Source organism: Rhineura floridana, chromosome 4 (assembly GCF_030035675.1).
Source record: "Rhineura floridana isolate rRhiFlo1 chromosome 4, rRhiFlo1.hap2, whole genome shotgun sequence".
NCBI lineage: Eukaryota > Metazoa > Chordata > Lepidosauria > Squamata > Rhineuridae > Rhineura > Rhineura floridana.
This window is the reverse complement of record NC_084483.1, coordinates 141070937-141091028: the sequence shown is the minus strand read 5'-3', so window position 1 is coordinate 141091028 and position 20092 is coordinate 141070937. Positions and strand designations below refer to the sequence as shown.

Sequence of the window (20092 nt, the reverse complement as noted above, 5' to 3'; positions counted from 1 at the left end):
CAGGCTAATTCTCTACACAACATTTTTTTTTGTTCGGATGGAGAACTATTCAGTGATATCATCCCTCAGCCCTGACAAAGGGTTCGGTTTACTACATCAGTGAGAATTAGGCCTTTAATTTGCCCCATAAATGTATGTGTGTGTATTAGATTTTTCATTCAAAATGCCAACGAGATGCTCCTACCTGAACTTCTCCCTGTTATTCATAGATACCAACTATAGCAAATTGTTGAGGTTGCTACAGGATGCCACTCTGCCTGCTCTAAAGTCTGTATTTTGCAAATCTCAGGGTTATAGGATAGACGACTATTCTGCCAAGAAATATAAAAAAAGGTGGTAACAAACAACCTACCAAGATGGACTACTTACTTTAATAACTTCACAGGCCATAGCATGCGTAATATTAATGCTACGTGCAAAACACTCTCTGGCTTCTGATACTTTCCCTTCACGGAGCAGCTGTTTCCCCTTCAGAAGATTTGCTTGCCGTTTTCTTCAAGATAACAAAATGAACCCATCTTCTCAGTGTCACACAATTATAACTGAACAAGTAGACAGCACTGGGACTGCACTACATACAAGAGACATGTCCCTAAACTCTACTCAGGCTTTCCAAGAAAGCATGAGAACATGTAATGGGCCATTCCAGATAATGGCTTAAAAGATGCATAAATTATGCTGAAATCACTTATATTTGCTTATATTGCTTAGAATGTGCTTAAGATTTGCTTAGACTACGCTTAAGATTTACTGAAACAGTTTATAAGGTCTGCTTCATGCATACAAGCCTAATAGTAAGGAGTAGTTTAACCCCCCCCATTTCCTGTCTCCTAACTAAAGCTGTAATATTCCCATGAAAGCAACTGTGACATAGAGATAAGATGTCTAGCCAGTCAGCCAACACTCAACTGGTGTTTTTAGGAGGAAGCTCCTTATACGGTATGGTTAACATTACCACATTCTACTAGTACTTTACATTGAGCATTCTCGCCATCTCTAGAAGGCAGAAAGGTCACTAGTCCCTCCTCTAGTAGATAGCATAATTGATAAGGCCATGGGAACAAGTCTTCTCTATGATAGGAAACAGTATAAAAGGCCAGTTTTTACACCACTCAGAGCTTGGAAAAGTTACTTTTTTGAACTACAACTCCCATCAGCCCAGTCCAGTGGCCATGCTGGCTGGGGCTGATAGGAGTTGTAGTTCAAAAAAGTAACTTTTCCAAGCTCTGCTCATGACCCCTCAGCTCTGCTGGAGTGGGGAGTTGAAGAAGGCAGGAGTACCATCCATCTATGACATCTGATGGGTGATGTATTGTGACATGTATTTCTGTTAACTCTGTAACTTTGGCTCTGTATTATGACTTAGTGTTTAACTCAGTACTTCATCTATTGTAACCTGTTTTAACTAAGATGTGCCTTCAGAGTCTGTTACTTGGGAGGGTAGCGCTCATGTTCCACGATCTGTGCCAGAGTTTGGTCCCAACCCTGCTGCGGATCGCATACAGCAAGCTCCCAGGCAGCCCCCTAATCCAGACAGTGTGGACTTCAATAAGCCCACACGCATGCCCCCACCTACCTCTTCAGTCCCCGAGAATGCTGTGTGCATGCATGCCTGCCATCAACTAAGATTGCGGCAGGGGCTTCCCTAAGGAGCTGACGCCCCCACTGCCATCTTGGTTGATGGCAGGCATGCATGCTATGCACGTACATCATTTATGTGACACAACACGAGATGAGGTAGGTGGGAAGTGTGGGCAGGTGCTGTGGGCACGGGGCAGGCTGGTGCTCAAGGGCCCAGTCATGCCTGGTGCCAGCCCTGTAAGCATGCTTAGAAGCCCCTCCGCCGCAGATCTTCCACTCAAAGCAGTAAGGCCACGGTGGAGTGGGTGGGGACAGCATATGCCCTCTGCCACACTTTATGCCCTCAATGTTCTTTGAATGCCTTAACTGCAGTGTCTGAGTTCACTATGCAAGAACTTGAAAGCCAGATAAAAAGGAAATAAAATAGCAAACAAAAAATCATAGAACACATCAACTCCAGTATCAGTAAAAGCTCTTTAGGCTTGGTGGCTTTGAGCTGGCTAACTTATGAAGATCCGATTCTTCTACTATGTAGGAAAACTGTAAAACCATATGAGAGGCACATTGGAAATCACAGTGGGAAGCAATGTAAACATTAGGCATGCTTGACCCCCACTGAATGAAATGGGACATAAAGTTTGGGCTTCCTTGGGGGGGGGGGGAAGGGCAGGCATTTCATTGTGAACTCAAATGACATTGATTTAAATGGAATTCAGCTGCATGAAACTTTTCTAAACTGAGCTTGTTACCAGAACACCAACCCATTGCTTTAACTGAGAGACTCCCAAGCTAGGATGCAAATATTTCCATGTGTATGCCCAAGCACTGTGCCATGTGAAATTTCCACTTCCAAATGAAGCTCCTCGTTCTATATTAGAGGATGCTCCAGCAGATTTGGTAACTTTCTGGAGTGGCTTTTCAAGGAGATGAGGGTCTAAGGTAAGAAAGTGAGTCTGAGAAGCCTTGAAACATGAGTAGAAGTTTTATGCATTGATCTTTGTTCATACCAAATGTGTTCATTATTGAGATGTTTTACAAATATAGCTAACATTACTCTCGACAGGATAGTATTCCACACTGCAGCATCACAGAAGACAGTTTAGATTTCAACAAAATTTTAATTTAAATGTCAGCACTGCATCTTTTGTGATGTAAATGAGCACAATTGATAAAATTAAGATATCATTTGAGTTGTTTTCATACCAGAGCTTCAGTCACTAAAGCACATTTACATCCTGCAAATTACCAATTTGAATTTGTAAAAGGAGATATAAGACTTACTCTCTTCGTGACTTTTCAACTTCCTTTTTGGAAGGCAGGGTACATCCATCAAACACTAGAATCGGTTTGACTCCAAATGACAGAAGCATATCAACAAGTTTCATACAATAAGCTACATATCTGTAGAAACACACACAGTTGTCATGCATCAGTGAAGAAATGCTCCCCTTAATTCTAAAAGGTAAATTTCTAGAGGAAATGTAATTCTAATGACTTAAGGCGGACCTGCCTTTGCAATACTAAAACTTTCACAAGATACCAGAGCGATCAGCATCTAACCAGAGCTAGCGAGGTGGTGTGGTTACAGTGGTGGACTAGAATCTTGGGAGATTGGGGTCCAAATCCTGTTAGCCATGAGCCAGTCACAGTCTTTCAGCCTAACCACCTCACAAGATTGTTGTGAGGATAAAACAGAGAGAGGGAGAACCATGTGCCACCAAGCTTCCAAGAAGAAAGGTAGAATATAAATATAATAATAATTCTGTGCCTAATCCATTTTTAATCCATTACTTAGCCAACTAAAATGAATGATGTGAACTTACTATTTTGCAACTAAGATAAATCACATTAAACATATATTACAGACTGTACAAGAGGAACAGTCTTTGTTTCATCTTAAGTAGGAATTGATGGGTATTGGTGGCTAAAGATGATCATGGAAGAATTCCACATTTTCCAGATAGTTTTCATTTTGGCTGCAATCCTGAGCACCGTCTATTTAAATTCTGTTGATTTAATAGGATTTAAATAGTCTATTACAAGACTGTAGCAATCATAAGCAACCAACATTATTTCTCCAAGTTTAATTTACGCATTAGACAGCACAATATGTCCACTCAGTTTTCCTATTTTTCTTGTCAACTGTTGTAAAAAGATTATTAGATCTCAGCAAGTGAGAGCATTTTTCACATATATTTTTCCAGTGAGCACTACATATCAAATAAAAGGCTGCAATCCATAAACTATTTACCTCAAATTAGTCCACAAAGTCAGTTCACCTACTCTGATGTGAATAAGTTATGGCTTACAGTGGGGTGGTGGTGGTGGTAACCCTGGGTCCAAAGGCCTGATACAGCTCCCCAAGCAAATTTTGACAATGATGGCAAAAATAAATACTGATGGCAAAAATAAAAACAAACTAAAGTAGACATAGCGCTGGGGAAGGCAGTTTTAAACAGAGAGATGGGACTTGGAGGGCCTTTCAATCTGCACCGCTGAAATCAGTTCCATCAGGCTCCTCCCTCAACTGTCATCTACAGCAGCCATTCCATCAAGCTACAGGTAATGAAGAAAGATGGGACTGCAGGACCTCTCCATCAGTTTTGTTGAAAGACCAGCAACTTTTGGCTCCTCCTGCCCTTGAAATTCTATTCAAGCTAGTCGCAAAACAAAGAAACAGTGCCTGAATTTGCTTTTCCCCTCTTCCCTCCTTTCCAATCCCGTCCTTTTACAAAGTGTCTTTCAGATTGTAAGCCTAAAGGCAAGGTCTGTCTTATCACTGACATTTGTAAGCTGCACTGAGAGCCTTTTTGTGCTAAAGAGCAGGATAAAAATGCTTTAAATACATAAATAATAAACCTCTCTGCCCTGCCCAGCAACCAACTGGGGATGCAAATTGTCCTCTTTCATCCTATTGATATCAAGAAGGGAAAGAGCAATAAATCCAGCTGATCTGCATGGATCAGCGGAAGGGATGTATCCTGTACATACATGCAAGTGCGTATTTGTGCATGTCTGTGAGAGAGTGGTGTGTGTGTGTGTGGCCACACCCATGACTTGCAAGCTCTGGAGGACTGGTAAAAAAATGAATATAGCTCTCAGCCAAAAAAAGCTAGCCACCACTGTTTCACAGCAAATACTTCCCCTATGTTAACAAACACCAATCCTGTCAGTCAAATTCCTTTAAACTTACTGATCTGTGGGTTCTCCTTTGGCTAGCTTTTCAGCACATGCATAGGCTCCTTTGTGGAGCCAACAGTATGTATCTACAGCAACAACTTGTCCTTTGTACTTCTTCACATGAGAAGGTTCAGCAGCCTCTTTGATAAATTGAAGCAAACCTTGGATCCCCATAGTTCTACTGAAGTCAGATTCAGGAAGCTGGTAAGGAAATACAAGATCAGTACAAGCTTAACCCTTGAAAGAACCATGTTCTACAAGTAAACCGAGCATCCATCTTGAGCTTAAATGGCTGAGCCTGGTGCACAATGTTCCATCCTGACACCAATGTGTGAGATCCTGGAGGCAAGTTACTTACCAAGAATGTTCTATCAACCCTATGTACATTTCCCCCCCAGGGCCGATTCAAATATTACAAAATGGTTACACATAAAACACACACACATATACAGTAGGGCCCCACTCATACAGCGGGTTATGTTCTGGACCCCAGCTGTAAAGCGGAACCCATTGAATAGAATGGTGCGCGATGCCCGAAAACCACTGTAAAAGCAGAACAAGCGCCGTATGAGTAGGCCTTTCGTCTAATTGTGTCTAATTGAGACCGCTGTATTAGTGAATTGCTGTAAAGCGAAGCACTGTAAAGCGGGGCCCTACTGTATGTAGCTTCATAATTGGTGATGTTGCATAGCTGGTGATGACTGTGCCCATATACACTCCACTGTGCGTATACATGCAACATAAACATAAACTGGGAACACTGGGAACATAAACACGCACTGTGCATATACAAGCAACATAAACATGCACTTCCTAGCTCTTCCTATTCTACACAATCTGCAAGATTCCATCTGACCTGAATGGATAAAACTTTACCAAAAAAGAGAACGATCTCAAGGGAAGAGCTGGCTGTTATTCACCTATTCTAGTAGCTGTTGACTGATTTGCCTACTTCTAAGTTGTTCTGTCTTCTATCTTCTACCAAGGAATTGGTGGTTGAAAATTTGGCAGTGCAGACGCCATACCCCTGAATCCTAGGACATAAGTATTCAACTTTAACTTGATCCACAAAATAATGCAAAGATTACAGCAACTGCTTTATTTATTTTCACAACACAACCATGGTGATAAGCATTTAAGAAAAGGTTATAGTGCACCTCTTCCACTCCCCCCCCTTTAAAATTTAATTTTACATATAGAATTAAAATACTGCAAGTCAGGTGTTAAATTTCACTGAAGTCAATGGATTTGAAGAAACCCACGTAACTGGAAATGGATAGTGAGTTTTGTAACAGTCGAAATCACCCCATTAAATAATGCAGTGGTTTGCTTCCAAGTAAACAATCAGAATCCTTTCCTGCACATCTGGCTGCAAGTGCTGAGAAGACCATTATCTTGTTTATGTGCCCTAATCCAGGGATGAACAGAAAGCAGATGTGGAGCTACCGGGAGAACTCTGGGCGATTTGCACCAGAGCAGCAAGGATTTCCGACTCCCAATTTTTAACAAAGGCAGCAACAAAATGACTATCTCACCCCTAAATTATACCGCTGAAACAAAGAAATCTTGAGGTAACCAGAAGTGGATTTTTATGCTGAAGGGCATTATGTGAGCACCGTTCAGTTGCGGGACTCAAAACAGATTCCTGGGATCGGAATTTTTAAATTCGAAGCATATGCCTTTTGCAGCAGGCTCCGATTGTCGGCAAAGTAGATCCTTCAAACTTGAAGACTGCCCATCCTTGTTTAGGGCCTAAACATCCTCCTTTTGTGGGGGAAGGGGGAGCCAACAGAGCGTGCGTGTGAGAAACCATTCCCGTTCCGTCCGATTGGGTTTGTTTTCACCTGGAAAGGAAAGCATATTGGGCTCCCCTCCATCGACCCAAGTAGCAGGGATGGATCACCCCTCCCCCTTTAACGAAAATGTCCCCCCCCTTCCTCGTTGGGAGAGGAAAACTTTTAACTAACCCAAATCCCGCAGCCACCCCCTCTGCGGCCGCCCTCCTCTTCCAGTCCCCGTACCTTCGGGAAGGGAAGAAGCGAGCGGTGACAGCAACAACAGCTGCCCGTCCCGGGTCCGTCCGCTTGGCGAGAGCCGTACCGGTGGAGCAGCGCGGGAACCCGTCAAAAGTCTATTCAAGTCGCGCGCGCTTTCCAAGCCTTCAGGCCCCGCCTCCCTCTCACTCCCTCTCCTTCCTCCGTACTCGCAGGGGGAGGAAGCCAAGAAGCCGCGCTCAGACCACATCGCCCAGCATGCAGCGCGGCCGACAGGAACGTGGCCGAGTTGGCCCGAATATAACCATGTGCATGCTGGGCGATGTAGTTACCCCTTAGTCGCAGTAAGGGGGGGCGGAATTGGAAGGGCAAGTCAACGGGGAAATGTCGCCCGCAGTCCGAAAACAGCAACCCTGAGTGGGGATTCCATTCTCTCCCGCTTCTTCGAATGACATCCAGGGAAAGGGCAAGTTTTCATGGCCGGCGCTGCTTGCGCTACACACATTGTTTTGATTTCCCATCTAGATCCCGATTCGAATGGTTGGGGTAAGGCGTGGAATATGGATAAATGAGGGGGTTTGTCTGGGTATCAGTAGTGTCGTGGCAAATTCGGAAGTGTAGGGTCCCTTCTGATAATCACAGCCACGCCCCTCCCTCTTTTTTTTTTTTTTGCTGCTGGTTGAGAATGAGATCCTTGTAAATACCTTTTCCCACAACAACATAAGCATGAAAGAAGTGTGTTGTTGTTATTATTATTAATAATAATAATGATATTTATTAGTCACTTTTTTCCAAAATGAAACTCAAAGCGACTTACAAAAAAAAATCTCAAAAACACATATACAGAATAAAGATAACAGTACAAAAGCATACTAAGTCACAACACACAATACAACTTATAGGGTTTCTTCTACCCCCCTCCTGTCCCCAAAACTCAGAACCTACTAGTTCAGCCATCGTAGCCAAGAAACACCCCCCCCCCCAGGCTTAGGCTACAGGAAGCCCCACTTCAGGTATGTTTGGTGGCAGAAGCCACCTCGGGGAAAAACAAACAGGACGCTACTGCATCGGAGATGGAAACAGGGCGCCTCCGTGTGCCAAGCAGGGGGTCTCAGCGGATGCAGGAAGGCCATGGGGAAACCCAGCGGGCGGCCCCCACCTGTGTAGGTCCAGAGGTGGGCTTGGCTTCCAACAACTCCAGCGAGGAGGAGGGCGGGGAGAGCACCCCCCCCCGGCGGGCAGAGGCCTGGAAGCGAAGGCTCTCGAAGAAGCCAGAGGAGCTCGAGTGCGGATGGGACTAGTACTGGAGTGGATGGGCGAAGGCCGGGTGGTAAGGCGGCGGCAGTGGTGGCTGCAGGGGCACTCCCCGGTCCTCGGAAACTGCCAGGAGGTCATCAGGGCTGTGCGGAGGCATCTCCGCGCCGGGGGTCTGCAGGGAGCCGGTGGCTAGGATGCAGGGCGTGGGTGCTGCCCTCCTGTTTGATCCCAGGGCAGGGCTGCGGTATTGTAGTGTTGGAAAAGGTGCAGAACAGGACAAGCAAAATGATCAGGGGCTGGAGGAACTCCCCTAAGAAGAAAGGTTTCAACTTTTGGGGGGGATAGATTAGGAAAAAAAGGCGAGTAAGGGTGCCTCCAGAGAGCCAGTGTGGTGCAGTGGTTACAGTGTTGGACTAGGACCTGAGAGACCAGGTTTGAATCCCCACATAGCCAATGAGGCTCACTGGGTGACCTTGGGCCAGTCACTGCCTCAGCCTCAGAGGGAGGAAATGGTAAACCCCCTCTGAATACCGCTTACCATGACAACCCTATTCATAGGGTTGCCATGAGTCGGAATCGACTTGAAGGCAGTCCATTTCCATTTTTAACTCAAAGGAGGGAAACCAGTTACTCGGGGTGCAGATGATCCCAGAAGAGTGGTTGACAGATGAGATGGCACAAACTGAAAACAATAGGGATTAATGTTAATGTGCTGTCTCTTCAAAGTAGCTGTGTATTTATTATTTATTATTATTCATATATTTGATTTATATCCCACCCTTCTTCCTGAAGGAGCCCAGGGCGGCAAACATATCAACAAAAACAAGAAAAAGAAAAGCATTCTAAAAACAGTTGAAAATGTTCTAAAATACAGTCAGAGTTAAAAACATTCTTTCATAATTAATCTTCAGTTCAACAGAAACAGCCTCCTTCAGGTACCACATCCACAGCCTGGGTAAATAGGAATGTTTTCAAATTCCTCCTGAAAGGCAATAGTGATGGAGACCAATGCACTTCACTGGGGAGGACATTCCACAAACAGGGAGCCACCACTGAAAAAGCTGTGTCATGGGTCAGCGACAACCGGGCAGCCCCTGGTGGTGGCACCACCAACAAGGCCTCGCCTACCAATCGTAGGGTCTGAGATGGTTGATACTGGTGAAGGCGCTCTTTTAGATGCTTGTATATACATCGGAGGGTGTATTTACACTAGAAACTACCAGAAGTAGTTGTAGGACTTACACCATTAGATTTTATACTGTTTAGTTTGCTGATTTTTAATTAAATATTCCTTGGCTTATGGCCCCTTTCTGTTGTAGTGAGTTTCAGGCTTGGGCTACCTTATATTTCTCATTATTTTAGTAGGACTATTATAGTTATGAGTTAATTGATACTTCCAGCTTCATCAGTATAATAAATTGCTTGCATATATTCATTCTGGAGCTAATTTGCTTCTTAGTTCAAAAACAGCCTGATACTATGAATGTTTACTTGGAAGTATGCTCCACTAAGTAGATGTGCATAGGCCTGCAGCCTTAATATTTGTGTGCAGGTTTGCTTTAAAAAAAGAAACAACTTTAAAGGTGGGGTACGATCATCTTTAAATAAATATTTCAGTGGCCATTTTCATGTTTTATGTGTTTAGCTGACGAATTTGTAATGAGATTTTATACAACACAGATTTGTGAGAAAGAGAGAAGTTGCTGTTCTTGCCGCTGTTCATCTGTGAGCTTCTGCATATTACTGTCACTCGTATGCAAAACATTTTCTTTTTCTAGTAGGTGTAAATTAACAGACTCACTTGAGAGACCAAAATATATTCACAGTTGTCACTTCTTTATCAGTGATGTAAAATGTGCAAGATGTCCAGCAGCAATTGGAAAATATGCAAATATGGTGGTTCAAAGATAGAAATCATATGTTTCACACATCACCTGCTGCTTCTGTTCTGTTAGAGCATCAATTAAAATTTGCTGTTCTTAGTCAAATGCTGAATACACAGGTTAAAATCATTGTCTTGCTATAATGCCTGAGAGGAGGTTGTGAAATGTTGAAATGTCAATGGAAAAGTTTGCCAATTGATAAAGATATGGGATTTAATTGATTGCAAAGAACCTTAAGAAGTTGCTAACACTGAACTAAAAAGACCATTATAAGCCTTCCATAAGCATATAGTCTCCCAAGCCACAATTTATTTATTTATTTAAAAGCATTTCTAAACCTCTTAATAACAAAAAAAATCTAAGTGGCATCCAAAATAACATAAAAATAACATAAAGGTAGTAAAACAGTATCATAAAAACAGTAAGCCATCATTATAAAAATAGGAACAGTCAAAAAGAGGAATTCAGATAGATGTCTGAAGCAACTAATAGATTTTGCTTTGCACATGGCAGAGAGAAGGGCACTCCACAGTGCAGTGGCCGAAAAATGTCAGGTTTTGGGTCACTGCCCTGTGATACTATGTTAGGATACAGGGTCACAAGTAAAGTTTCCCTAGATGATCTAAGTGTACTTACAGGTCTATACAGGGGGAGATGGTCTTCAGGTAACTTGATTCCAAGTTGATGGGTGCTTTATATATTAGTAACAAGACCTTGAACATGGTCCAGTAGCTGATCGGCAGCCACTGCAGTTTCTCTCATTTTCAGTCTCACTAGCCCTTAACCATATCTACCGGTGGCAATATCAGTGTTACTGGAAGCAGTGTTACTGTTGAAACAAAAAATCACACAGAATTCAGCAGGATGGCATCATTGGTGGAAATGCTGCGGGAGAAAAAAAAAACATATAAGCTGCCATCCTCATTCTCAGTGAGAGGGCAACAGAGTCAAAGCCACTGGTAGAAATCTCTGACAGCCAAATGCTCCAATCTTCCCTGAGCACTCAGTGATCATCACCAGCTGTGAGGAAACACTGGAGCAGATTGGAGCGCTGGGCTGAGCACTCTGATCTTTTCCAAGTGTTTGGCGATCATTGCAGTTGACCACCTACCTCCTCCATGGAGAAGAGGAGAGACATCCTCTCCTGGTAATTCCCCCCAAGTGAAGAAGGGATGGGCTGCATGTGCTGTAGGTGCAAGTGTGGTGTGGTGTAGTCACATCTACTTTGTTTGGTCAGACCCCCAGAAAGAATGTGAATGTGGTCCCTCCTTGGCTGACAAAGATTCCTACCTAAGTACAGCTAAAAGAATTGTGTATGCACCTGGGTGGGGGTGGGAAGGACAACCCAGAGGCAAAGGGATAAAATGCCTTCCCTCCTTTTCCCTGGCAAATGATCTAAAACAGTGTTACCCAACCTTTCTGGACCCAACGCCCCTTTGCAAAATCTTTTTGTGCCCAACGCCTCCCTCAGATTAAGTATATGCCAATGCTTCCTATTCTTCCCTTAAAATATGAGTAATGCATAAAAGGTATTTTCAGTTATTATTACTGATAGTTTTTATCATGCCTTTTTATTGCACTTAGATTACACATTGAATTCTTCGTATGATTTAGTAATATACATACATAGTTACAAGCAAGAAACTATTTAAGTCCACACAGTATGAACCAATAGAATACACTGTGTTACTTAACAACAAACGCATTCATTTTACCAGCATTGTTTCGTTAAACAAGTTCATTTAAACATCACAGAAACAACGGGTAGTGAGTGTGTCCCATTCCTGAAGAAAACCAGCGAATGACTGTCTGCGTCACCCGTTTGCACACAGCACTCATCCGTTGGAAGAATGCGCCCTCCACCAATACACCCAGCTTATCAAACACTCTCTTGTGATTGGTTCCAACATCCCTTAAGACAGCATCGGAACATTACCTAGTGCCAGGGCATGGCTAATATCTCCATTCCTTGATATGACACTGGCCGCTATTCAGAATTTCTTTACTAAAGAGCACACACTATTTATAGTGTTATTTCCATGAATTGAGACTATTATTAAATACATTGTAACTGGGGACAAAACAGTTTAAAAATTAATGATTTGTGTATTAAATAAAATTAAACTTAAATGCTTCAACTGTCGCATCAGACTGCCAAATGTCAACGCCCCCCTAATGAACCCAAATGCCCCCCTAAAGTTTGTAGTCACATCAATGCCCCCTGAAAGGCTATAACACCCCCCAGGGGGGCGCTACCGCCCACATTGGGAATCGCTGATCTAAAAACAAACCAGAAATCAGTGGAGGCTGGTGGTTCCAATGTCAGTGGGGCAATGAATCCATGTCAGACTAAAACCCGGAGCAGATTCACTGTCCCATTGATATTGGAGCTACCAGCCTCCATTGACAGAAATGGTTGGTATCTTTTTTTCTCCTTCTAGTTAGCTGGCAACCCTATTACCTCAACAGAAAATCGCATATATAATGTGTTCAATACCTTTTAAGCCCCCTTTTTTGTTTTGTTTTTAAACCCAAACATTATTGCTGAAGTCCTACCTCATGCTTAGTATCTTAATCCATTGTTCACCATTTGCCACAAGATTTCCCTCCCACTGCTAGCTACAACAGAGTGGGAACAAAAGGAAGAACTGCCCAAGCTGGCCAGTCTGACATGGGGAGAACAACATGGAAAGCTGTTAAGGATTGATGTGTCATATAATAAATCAGATTCTCAGGCAAAGTAAGATGGGTCAACTGGGTGACCTAGTTTCTTTTAGTAGGATGCAATTTCTCTGTGTGTAAGGGGTGGCATGATGTCATATGGCCTCATTACAACACACTCTTCCAAAAGCAACAATAGCCATAGGCGGCTTTTGCTGACCTTGCTGCCTTTGACAGAATAAATAGAAAGGAGCAACAGCTGAAATTATAGAACACAAAGACTAAGCTGCAGTAACTCAGGAAACTTTACGCAGATAGGACAGCAGGGAGAAGAGGCTGAACTTAGGGTCAGCTGTTCTGCAAGACTATACCTATTAGCATTTCAGAAGGGGTTGTAGAGTGTTGTCCTTCAGTCCCCCCTTTAGTTTAATTTATATGTAAATAATTTGCACCACAATCCTAACAATGTCTACTCATACTAAGTCCTATTGAATTCAGTGGGACTTGCTCCCAGGTAGGTGGGGTTAGAATTGTAACCTTAGCCCCAGCATTTCAAAATCTTGCTCATTTTTGATACACTCAATCTATTGTTATATGCAGGTGCTAATAACCTTTTTCAGGTCTTTGCTAACTAAAATGTGAAGGGGCTGTCATGAAAAAATGGGGCAGCCCCTATCCCTAGACATGTGCTTCAGCAACGCACACAGCCAATGAATGTTTGGCATGTGTCTAAGGCAGCCTTTCCCAACCAGTGTGCCTCCAGATGTTGTTGGACCACAATTCCCATCTTTCCTGACCATTGGCAATGCTGGCTGAGGCTGATGGGAATTGTGGTCCAACAACATCTGGTGACCCACTAGTTGGGAAAGGCTGATTAAAGGGAGCTTACATACTTGGATGTACCTGCATAGGGTTCCCTCCATTGGGACAAGAATCTAATTGACCAAGATTCTTGTCCTTATGGTGGAAACTTTGCACAATACCTGAACAGGGTAATTGTCAATGTCATTCACATGTGACAACTGATTTAATGTAAGGCCTTCAGGATCCCTTTTCCTTCTGCATGGTTGGATGATTTCAGAAGGTTTAGCTGTTGGTTAATAATTTGTGTAAGTGTGTCATTTGGAGCAACAAACTGTGGTTAACACGACCTGTGGTTCATTTTAAATACCCAACTTCCAGCCATGGTTTCTGAAGCTGGCTTGTTGAGACTAACCATAATGTTAGTTAACCCAAATTCTGAGTCTGGATGCCACAGCAAAAACTTCCAAACTTCTTGGCAGCATGGGATAAGAAAAAAGGGAGTACACGATCCTAAGGTTTGCTGCGGCTTGAGCATATTGCACTAAACCGTGATTTAGCATTACTTGGAAACGAGGTCATTGATTTGGATGGTTTGACCAACAATTACGTTTAAACTATTTATTTACTTAATAGCTTTTCTAAACTGTCTAATATTTAAAATCTCTAAGTGGTGTACTAAAAATACAAATATAAAAATAGTATTATTAAAAACTTGAGTTAAAAACACAAATCTGGTAATAACAGGGTTCAATATTATGGGTCAGGAAAAGCCTGGGCAAAAAGAGATATGGCTTTATAAAAATGTCTGAAGCAACTGATGGATAATGCCTTCACATGTGGCAGAGAGCACACATTCCAGAGTACATAAGAAAATGCTCACTTTTGGGTCACTGCCCTGTGATATATAGGCTGCAATGCTATGAGTAAAATTTTCCCAGATGATTTAAGTGATCTTACAGGTCTATACAGGGGCAGGTGGTCCTTCAGGAAATCTGGTCCTGTGTTGTTCAGGGCTTTATATGTTAGTAACAAGACCTCGAATATGGTCCAGCAGCTAATCAACAGAATTTACTTTCTGCCTGAGAGATAAATGCCATCTATCTTTAGGACTGTAAGTTTTGCTATAGTCATCCAGAAACCGAGAACAAAATGTGTTACAACAAAGGCTGTATATTCTAAAAATGTGCAAAGGTATAAAAATGTGATCTTACATGTATGGAGTCACCACAAGTATGTTGCATGTACTTTTACAATCCCCAATTTTTATTAACCTGCAGCGATGATGAAGTCTTGTAGTAACCTACTTGGTAAAACAATGAATCTGTGACTCCATGACACAGTGACTCAGTGGCAACATTTTTTATTAAAATTACATATATAGTGGTGTGATGGGCTTTCCGATCCTAAACAGTGCTGCCAGCAATATTAAGTCATAGTGCTAGATTTCTATTTCTGTAGTCATCACAATTTGTAATGCAGTTTTTAGGTTCATATAGTAGTAATCTTCTTTGCAGCATTTTAGTATACAGAGTTTACCATTCCTATCTCACTCATCCATACAGCACCCCATTTGGAATTCAGTACCATTCCCATTTTAGTGAAAAGGTAATGAAACTGAAAGTGGTTTATCTGGAATTGCAAATGATCACTTTGCAATGGTTACTAATAACATGCTACAAAGTACCACCCCCATGTAATACAGGTTAATGACTTCAGAATTCTTTGCCTATTAGCTAGGCGGGACTGGCCTCTGGATCAATATACTACTTAAAAGTGATGAAAAACAAATTGTTTCTAATCGTTTGTTGAAGCAACAAAGCTTTTTCTGGTCTGTAAACAATGACGTGGATAAAACCCCATTAAAGACACAGTTTGCATTGGAAGACTAATTATGCTAATTTATTGAGATAGTTACAATAGCACATAGCATCTCGTCTAGTTGTCTTCTAGAAGTCTTACTCAATACTTGTACCTTCTTGTTGAGGACAAGTGGCCATTGTCCAATGAGCAGCTTCTCATGCTCCAGAACAACTAACCAAGCATATTTGGAAGGAAAGTTTCAGAAGCTGACTCCTAATATGGGTACATTCTGGCTCATATGTTATGGGAATATGGAGCATGTTATGAGAACCATTTTCTTTAAGTTTGAGAACCTTGGTCTGTCGGTTATTGGAACCATCTTATGCTATGGTATCCTTGTTCATTTATCTTTCCAGACATTCGGTGCTGTCTCCATTTTGAAAAGGTTGAGCCGTTTCATAAGATGGCTCCTTTCACAAAATGGCTGTAACTTGACTCAGGCTTCCTGGCAAGCATCCTGTGTAAGCGTTCTTTTTAAAAATTGAACATGATGTATGGTAGCAGATGAAGAGCTTTGTGGGGTGGAAGAAGATGAAATCAAGCAACCTGCTATATTTGTTATTGGCACGAGAGTGGAAGATAAGAGAGTACTGGGTTTACCAAGAAGGTGGCATAGGTCAATCAGGGAGGGACGTTTTCGGTAACATTAGACTCATGAAAATTTAGAGCAGACAGACTGGACTATGGCTGGGAAAGGAAGGAATAAAACTAGACATTTTCAGGGTTACACAACACAGGAAGAGGAGCCAAGGAAGCTCTAACCATGGATATTCCAACCATGTATTTAGCCAGATTGCCAGCAGCTCTTCCTGTTTCTTTGCACAGGAGATGTTGGGAGACTGAAGCCACTGAGATTTTAGCACAAATTAATCCCAGGTGACTGAAAACTCCCTGATAGAGGAGGAATTATATAAACAACTCAAGTTATTTAATTACCATTGACAATCATACAGGGTCTACTCCGGATGGCCAAGTTCAAGAATTCTGCCACTTGTTCAGTAATTGCCTTATCAAATGGTCTAGTACAGCCTTTCCCAACTAGTGGGCCACCAGATGTTGTTGGACCACAATTCCCATCTTTCCTGACCATTGGCAATGCTGGCTGAGGCTGATGGGAGTTGTGGTCCAACAACACCTGGTGGCCCACTAGTTGGGAAAGGCTGGTCTAGTAAAACTGGGCAGGGCTTTCATAGCTTTGTTCATTATTCTCATACAATAAATGCCCTAGAACAAATAATAGTAGATATTTCACCAAAGAAGGGTATATCAGCTTCTGAGGAGGTGATGCAGAATCTGCATCTCTTTCTCCAAAATTCAGCTGGTATTACAAAGCAATTGACAGACAGAACAAATAAGTGGTTTGATAGGGAGTGTGCTAACCTTAGAAGAAGAATACATTCTGCTTATCGCCTCTATCATGCAAATAATAAATGCCAACTTCCACACTCGTATTACGTGTTACGGAAAGAATATAAGAAGGTTTTACATCGGGAAAAAAGTGAGGCAGTTAGGGACTCATGGCAAATGCTGATAACAGCATCTGTCACACATAGCTCCAAATCTTTCTGGAAGTTAGTTTCTGAAGCTTTAAGTGATAAAAACGGAAGTCCTGACTGCCATATTTCAGCAAATATCTGGGAAGATCATTTTTGTGCAGTTTTTTTACGACCCAAATAATCTAATTCCAATTCCTCCCCCTATCTGTACCCCAATATCCCTGACTGGCCTCCCGTTGATATAAACACTGTTGAAGAACTGTTATTCCTGCTAAAGTCAGGCAAGGCCCCCGGACCAGATGGTATCCCCCCCGGAGCTGTTGAAAGCTAATATCAGTTGGTGGGCCCCACTGCTGGCTTCCCTTTTCACTTTAATAAAAAAATCTGGTATAATTCCTGCAGCCTGGCTGAAAGCTTTCATTGCCCCAATCCATAAGAAAGGCCCCAGAGTCGATCCAAGCAACTATCGACCTATCAGTTTGCTATCTATAATACGGAAGGTATATGCTAGTTTTTTAGGTCTTAAACTGAAAACATGGTTCAATGATAATAACATCTTGGGGGAAGAGCAGATAGGTTTTAAAGTTGGTTGCTCTACCCTTGATCACTGTTTGGTACTGGCTTATTTAGTGCATAAATATTCTAACCCAAGAGGAGGTAAACTCTTTGCAGCCTTTATAGATCTATTTATTATTTATTAGACCCTCCATGGCGCAGAGTGGTAAGCAGCGGTAATGCAGCCGAAGCTGTGCTCACGGCCGGAGTTCGATTCCAACGGAAGGAGGAAGTCGAATCTCCGGTAAAAGGGGTCGAGGTCCACTCAGCCTTCCATCCATCTGTGGTCAGTAAAATGAGTACCCGGCATATGCTGAGGGGTAAAGAAAGGCCAGGGAAGGAACTGGCAATCCCACCCCAAATATATGGTCTGCCTAGTAAACGTCACAAGACGTCACCCTAAGAATCAGAAACGACTCGCACTACAAGTGCGGGGACACCTTTACCTTATTATTTATTATTTGAATTTAAATGCCACCATTCCTTCTGAAGGAGCCCAGGGCAGTGCACACAAACAAATTTAACGGCAACAACAAGGTATTCTAAAAGCAAAAATATTCTAAAAACAGTTACAGTTAAAGCATGGTAAAAAAAAAACAGTTGCAGATAAAAACATTATTCCATCCAGTGATGTACAGGTTGCCAGGAACAGTTTTCTTCAGCATACTGATGACACTGTGCTCAATGCAGATGAAAGCTCCCAATGGTTTCATATAGATGTTAAATAGCATAGGAGACAGAATGGACCCTCGTGGGACCCCACAGCCCAAAAGCAATGGAGCTGAGCAACAATCTTATTCTACTACTTTCTGGTAGCGGTCTTGCAAATACAAATAGAACCACTGTAATATAGTACCTCCAACTCCTTCCCCCTTCAGTCTCCATGGTCAACTGTGCCAAAAGCTGCTGAGAGGTAAAGAACCACCAACAGGGTCACATTATTGTCCATGTCTTTTTTCTGATAAAACAATAATCAATCAGGGTCACCAAGGCTGTTTTGGTACCAAAACCAGGCCAGAAACCAGACTGGAATGGATCTAGATAATCTGCTTCCTCCAGATTCCTCAACATGATTCAGAGGACTAATATTAGTCTGTTGCAGCAAAACCAACTGAGAGTCTCCTAGCACCTTAAAGACACACAAATGTATTATGGCATATAAGCCTTCATGGATCAGAATCTACTTCATCAGATGCACAAAGTGTTATACTCAGTTGGCAGGTATGGGTACACAGGGCATGAAGAAAATTGCAAACAGTGGGGTAAAAAGAGTAGACAAGCAAAAAATACAATCTGACAATTCAGTTCAAATCTAAATTTATGCAAATAAAGACAGTAACTATTCCCACCAACAGTAAGTGGTGATAACATAATCATCTTAGCACTGCTAAGTAAATCAGCATCTGTAGTTATTGTACAGAAATAGAAGAGGACAACAAAAACAGTAGAACAAGAGCCCTATTCCAAAATATTAGAGAAATTAAAGGGAAATTTAAACCAAGAGTAGGGATGTTGAATAATCAACAGGGGAACACATTGACTGACTGAGATGAAATAAAAGGAAGATGGAAGCAATGCACTGAAAAACTCTATAAAAGAGATGAGATACAAGGATGACAGATTCATTCATGGAGGAATCGTATGATGAAGAACCAGAAATTTCAGAATGTGAGGTGAAAGCTGCTCTTAAAATACTTGGAAGAAACAAATCACCAGGAACAGATGACATACCAGTAGAGTTGCTACAAGTTACTGAGACTGAGTCTGTCCAAATTTTGACAAAAATTTGTCAACAAATATGGAAAACTAAACAATGGTCCACAGACTGGAAGCGTTCCATATATATCCCAATTCCAAAGAAAAGGGATCCCAGGGAATGCAGTAATTATCGAACTATTGCCTTAATATCCCATGCAAGTAACGTAATGCTCAAGATTGTACAACAAAGGCTCTTACCATATACGGAACGAGAAATGCAAGGTGTCCAAGCTGGATTTAGAAAGGGAAGAGGCACCAGAGATCATATTGCAAACATATGTTGGATAATGAAATGGGCCAAGGAATTTCAGAAGAAAATCAAGCTGTGCTTTATAGATTACAGCAAAACTTTTGATTGTGTAGATCATGAAAAACTATGGAATGCTTTAAAAGAAATGGGGGTGCCACAGCATCTGATTGTCCTGATGTGCAACCTATACTCTGGGCAAGAGGCTACTATAAGGACAGAATATGGAGAAACCGACTGTTTCCCAATCAGAAAGGGTGTGAGACAGGAGTATATTTTATCACTCTATTTGTTTAATCTATACGCAGAACATATCATACAGAAAGCATGATCGGACCAAGTTGAAGGAAGTGTGAAAATTGGAGGGAGAAGTATCAATAATTTAAAATATGCAGACGATACCATACTACTAGCAGAAACTAGTAATGATCTGAAACGAATTCTGTTGAAAGTTAGAGGATAGTACGAAAGCAGGCTACAGCTGAACATCAAGAAGACTAAAGTAATGACAACAGAAGATTTATGTAATTTTAAAGTTGGCAATGAGGACATTGACCTCGTCAAGGATTATACCTCGGTACAATCATTAACCAAAATGCAGACAATAGTGAAGAAATCACAAGAAGCCTAGGACTGGAGAGGGCAGGTATGAGAGAACTAGAAAAGGTCCTCAAATGCAAAGATGTATCACTGAATACTAAAATCAGGATCATTCAGACCATGGTATTTCTGATCTCTATGTATGGATGTGAAAGTTGGACAGAGAAAAAAGTGGATAAGAGAAAAATCAACTCATTTGAAATGTGGTGTTGGAGG

General features: G+C 42.0%; 1 protein-coding gene across 4 annotated transcripts in view; it reads right to left on the bottom strand.

The window, feature by feature from the left end:
* Nucleotides 1–20092, bottom strand: part of EXO1 (exonuclease 1) — a 381281-nt gene that overhangs the window by 20177 nt on the left and 341012 nt on the right. For 2 of the 4 annotated variants that reach the window (XM_061624589.1, XM_061624590.1), the window contains exons 2-3: nt 2863–2982; nt 370–493 (exon numbers count right to left, since the gene is read on the bottom strand). In XM_061624589.1, the coding sequence (XP_061480573.1) occupies nt 370–493; nt 2863–2966 (228 nt within the window). In that variant the 5' untranslated portion in view covers nt 2967–2982. Of the gene's footprint in view, nt 1–369; nt 494–2862; nt 2983–4774; nt 4963–5681; nt 5796–6782; nt 6973–20092 lie in introns of those variants that run through there. The other 2 variants (XM_061624588.1, XM_061624587.1) reach the window with 2 other exon arrangements.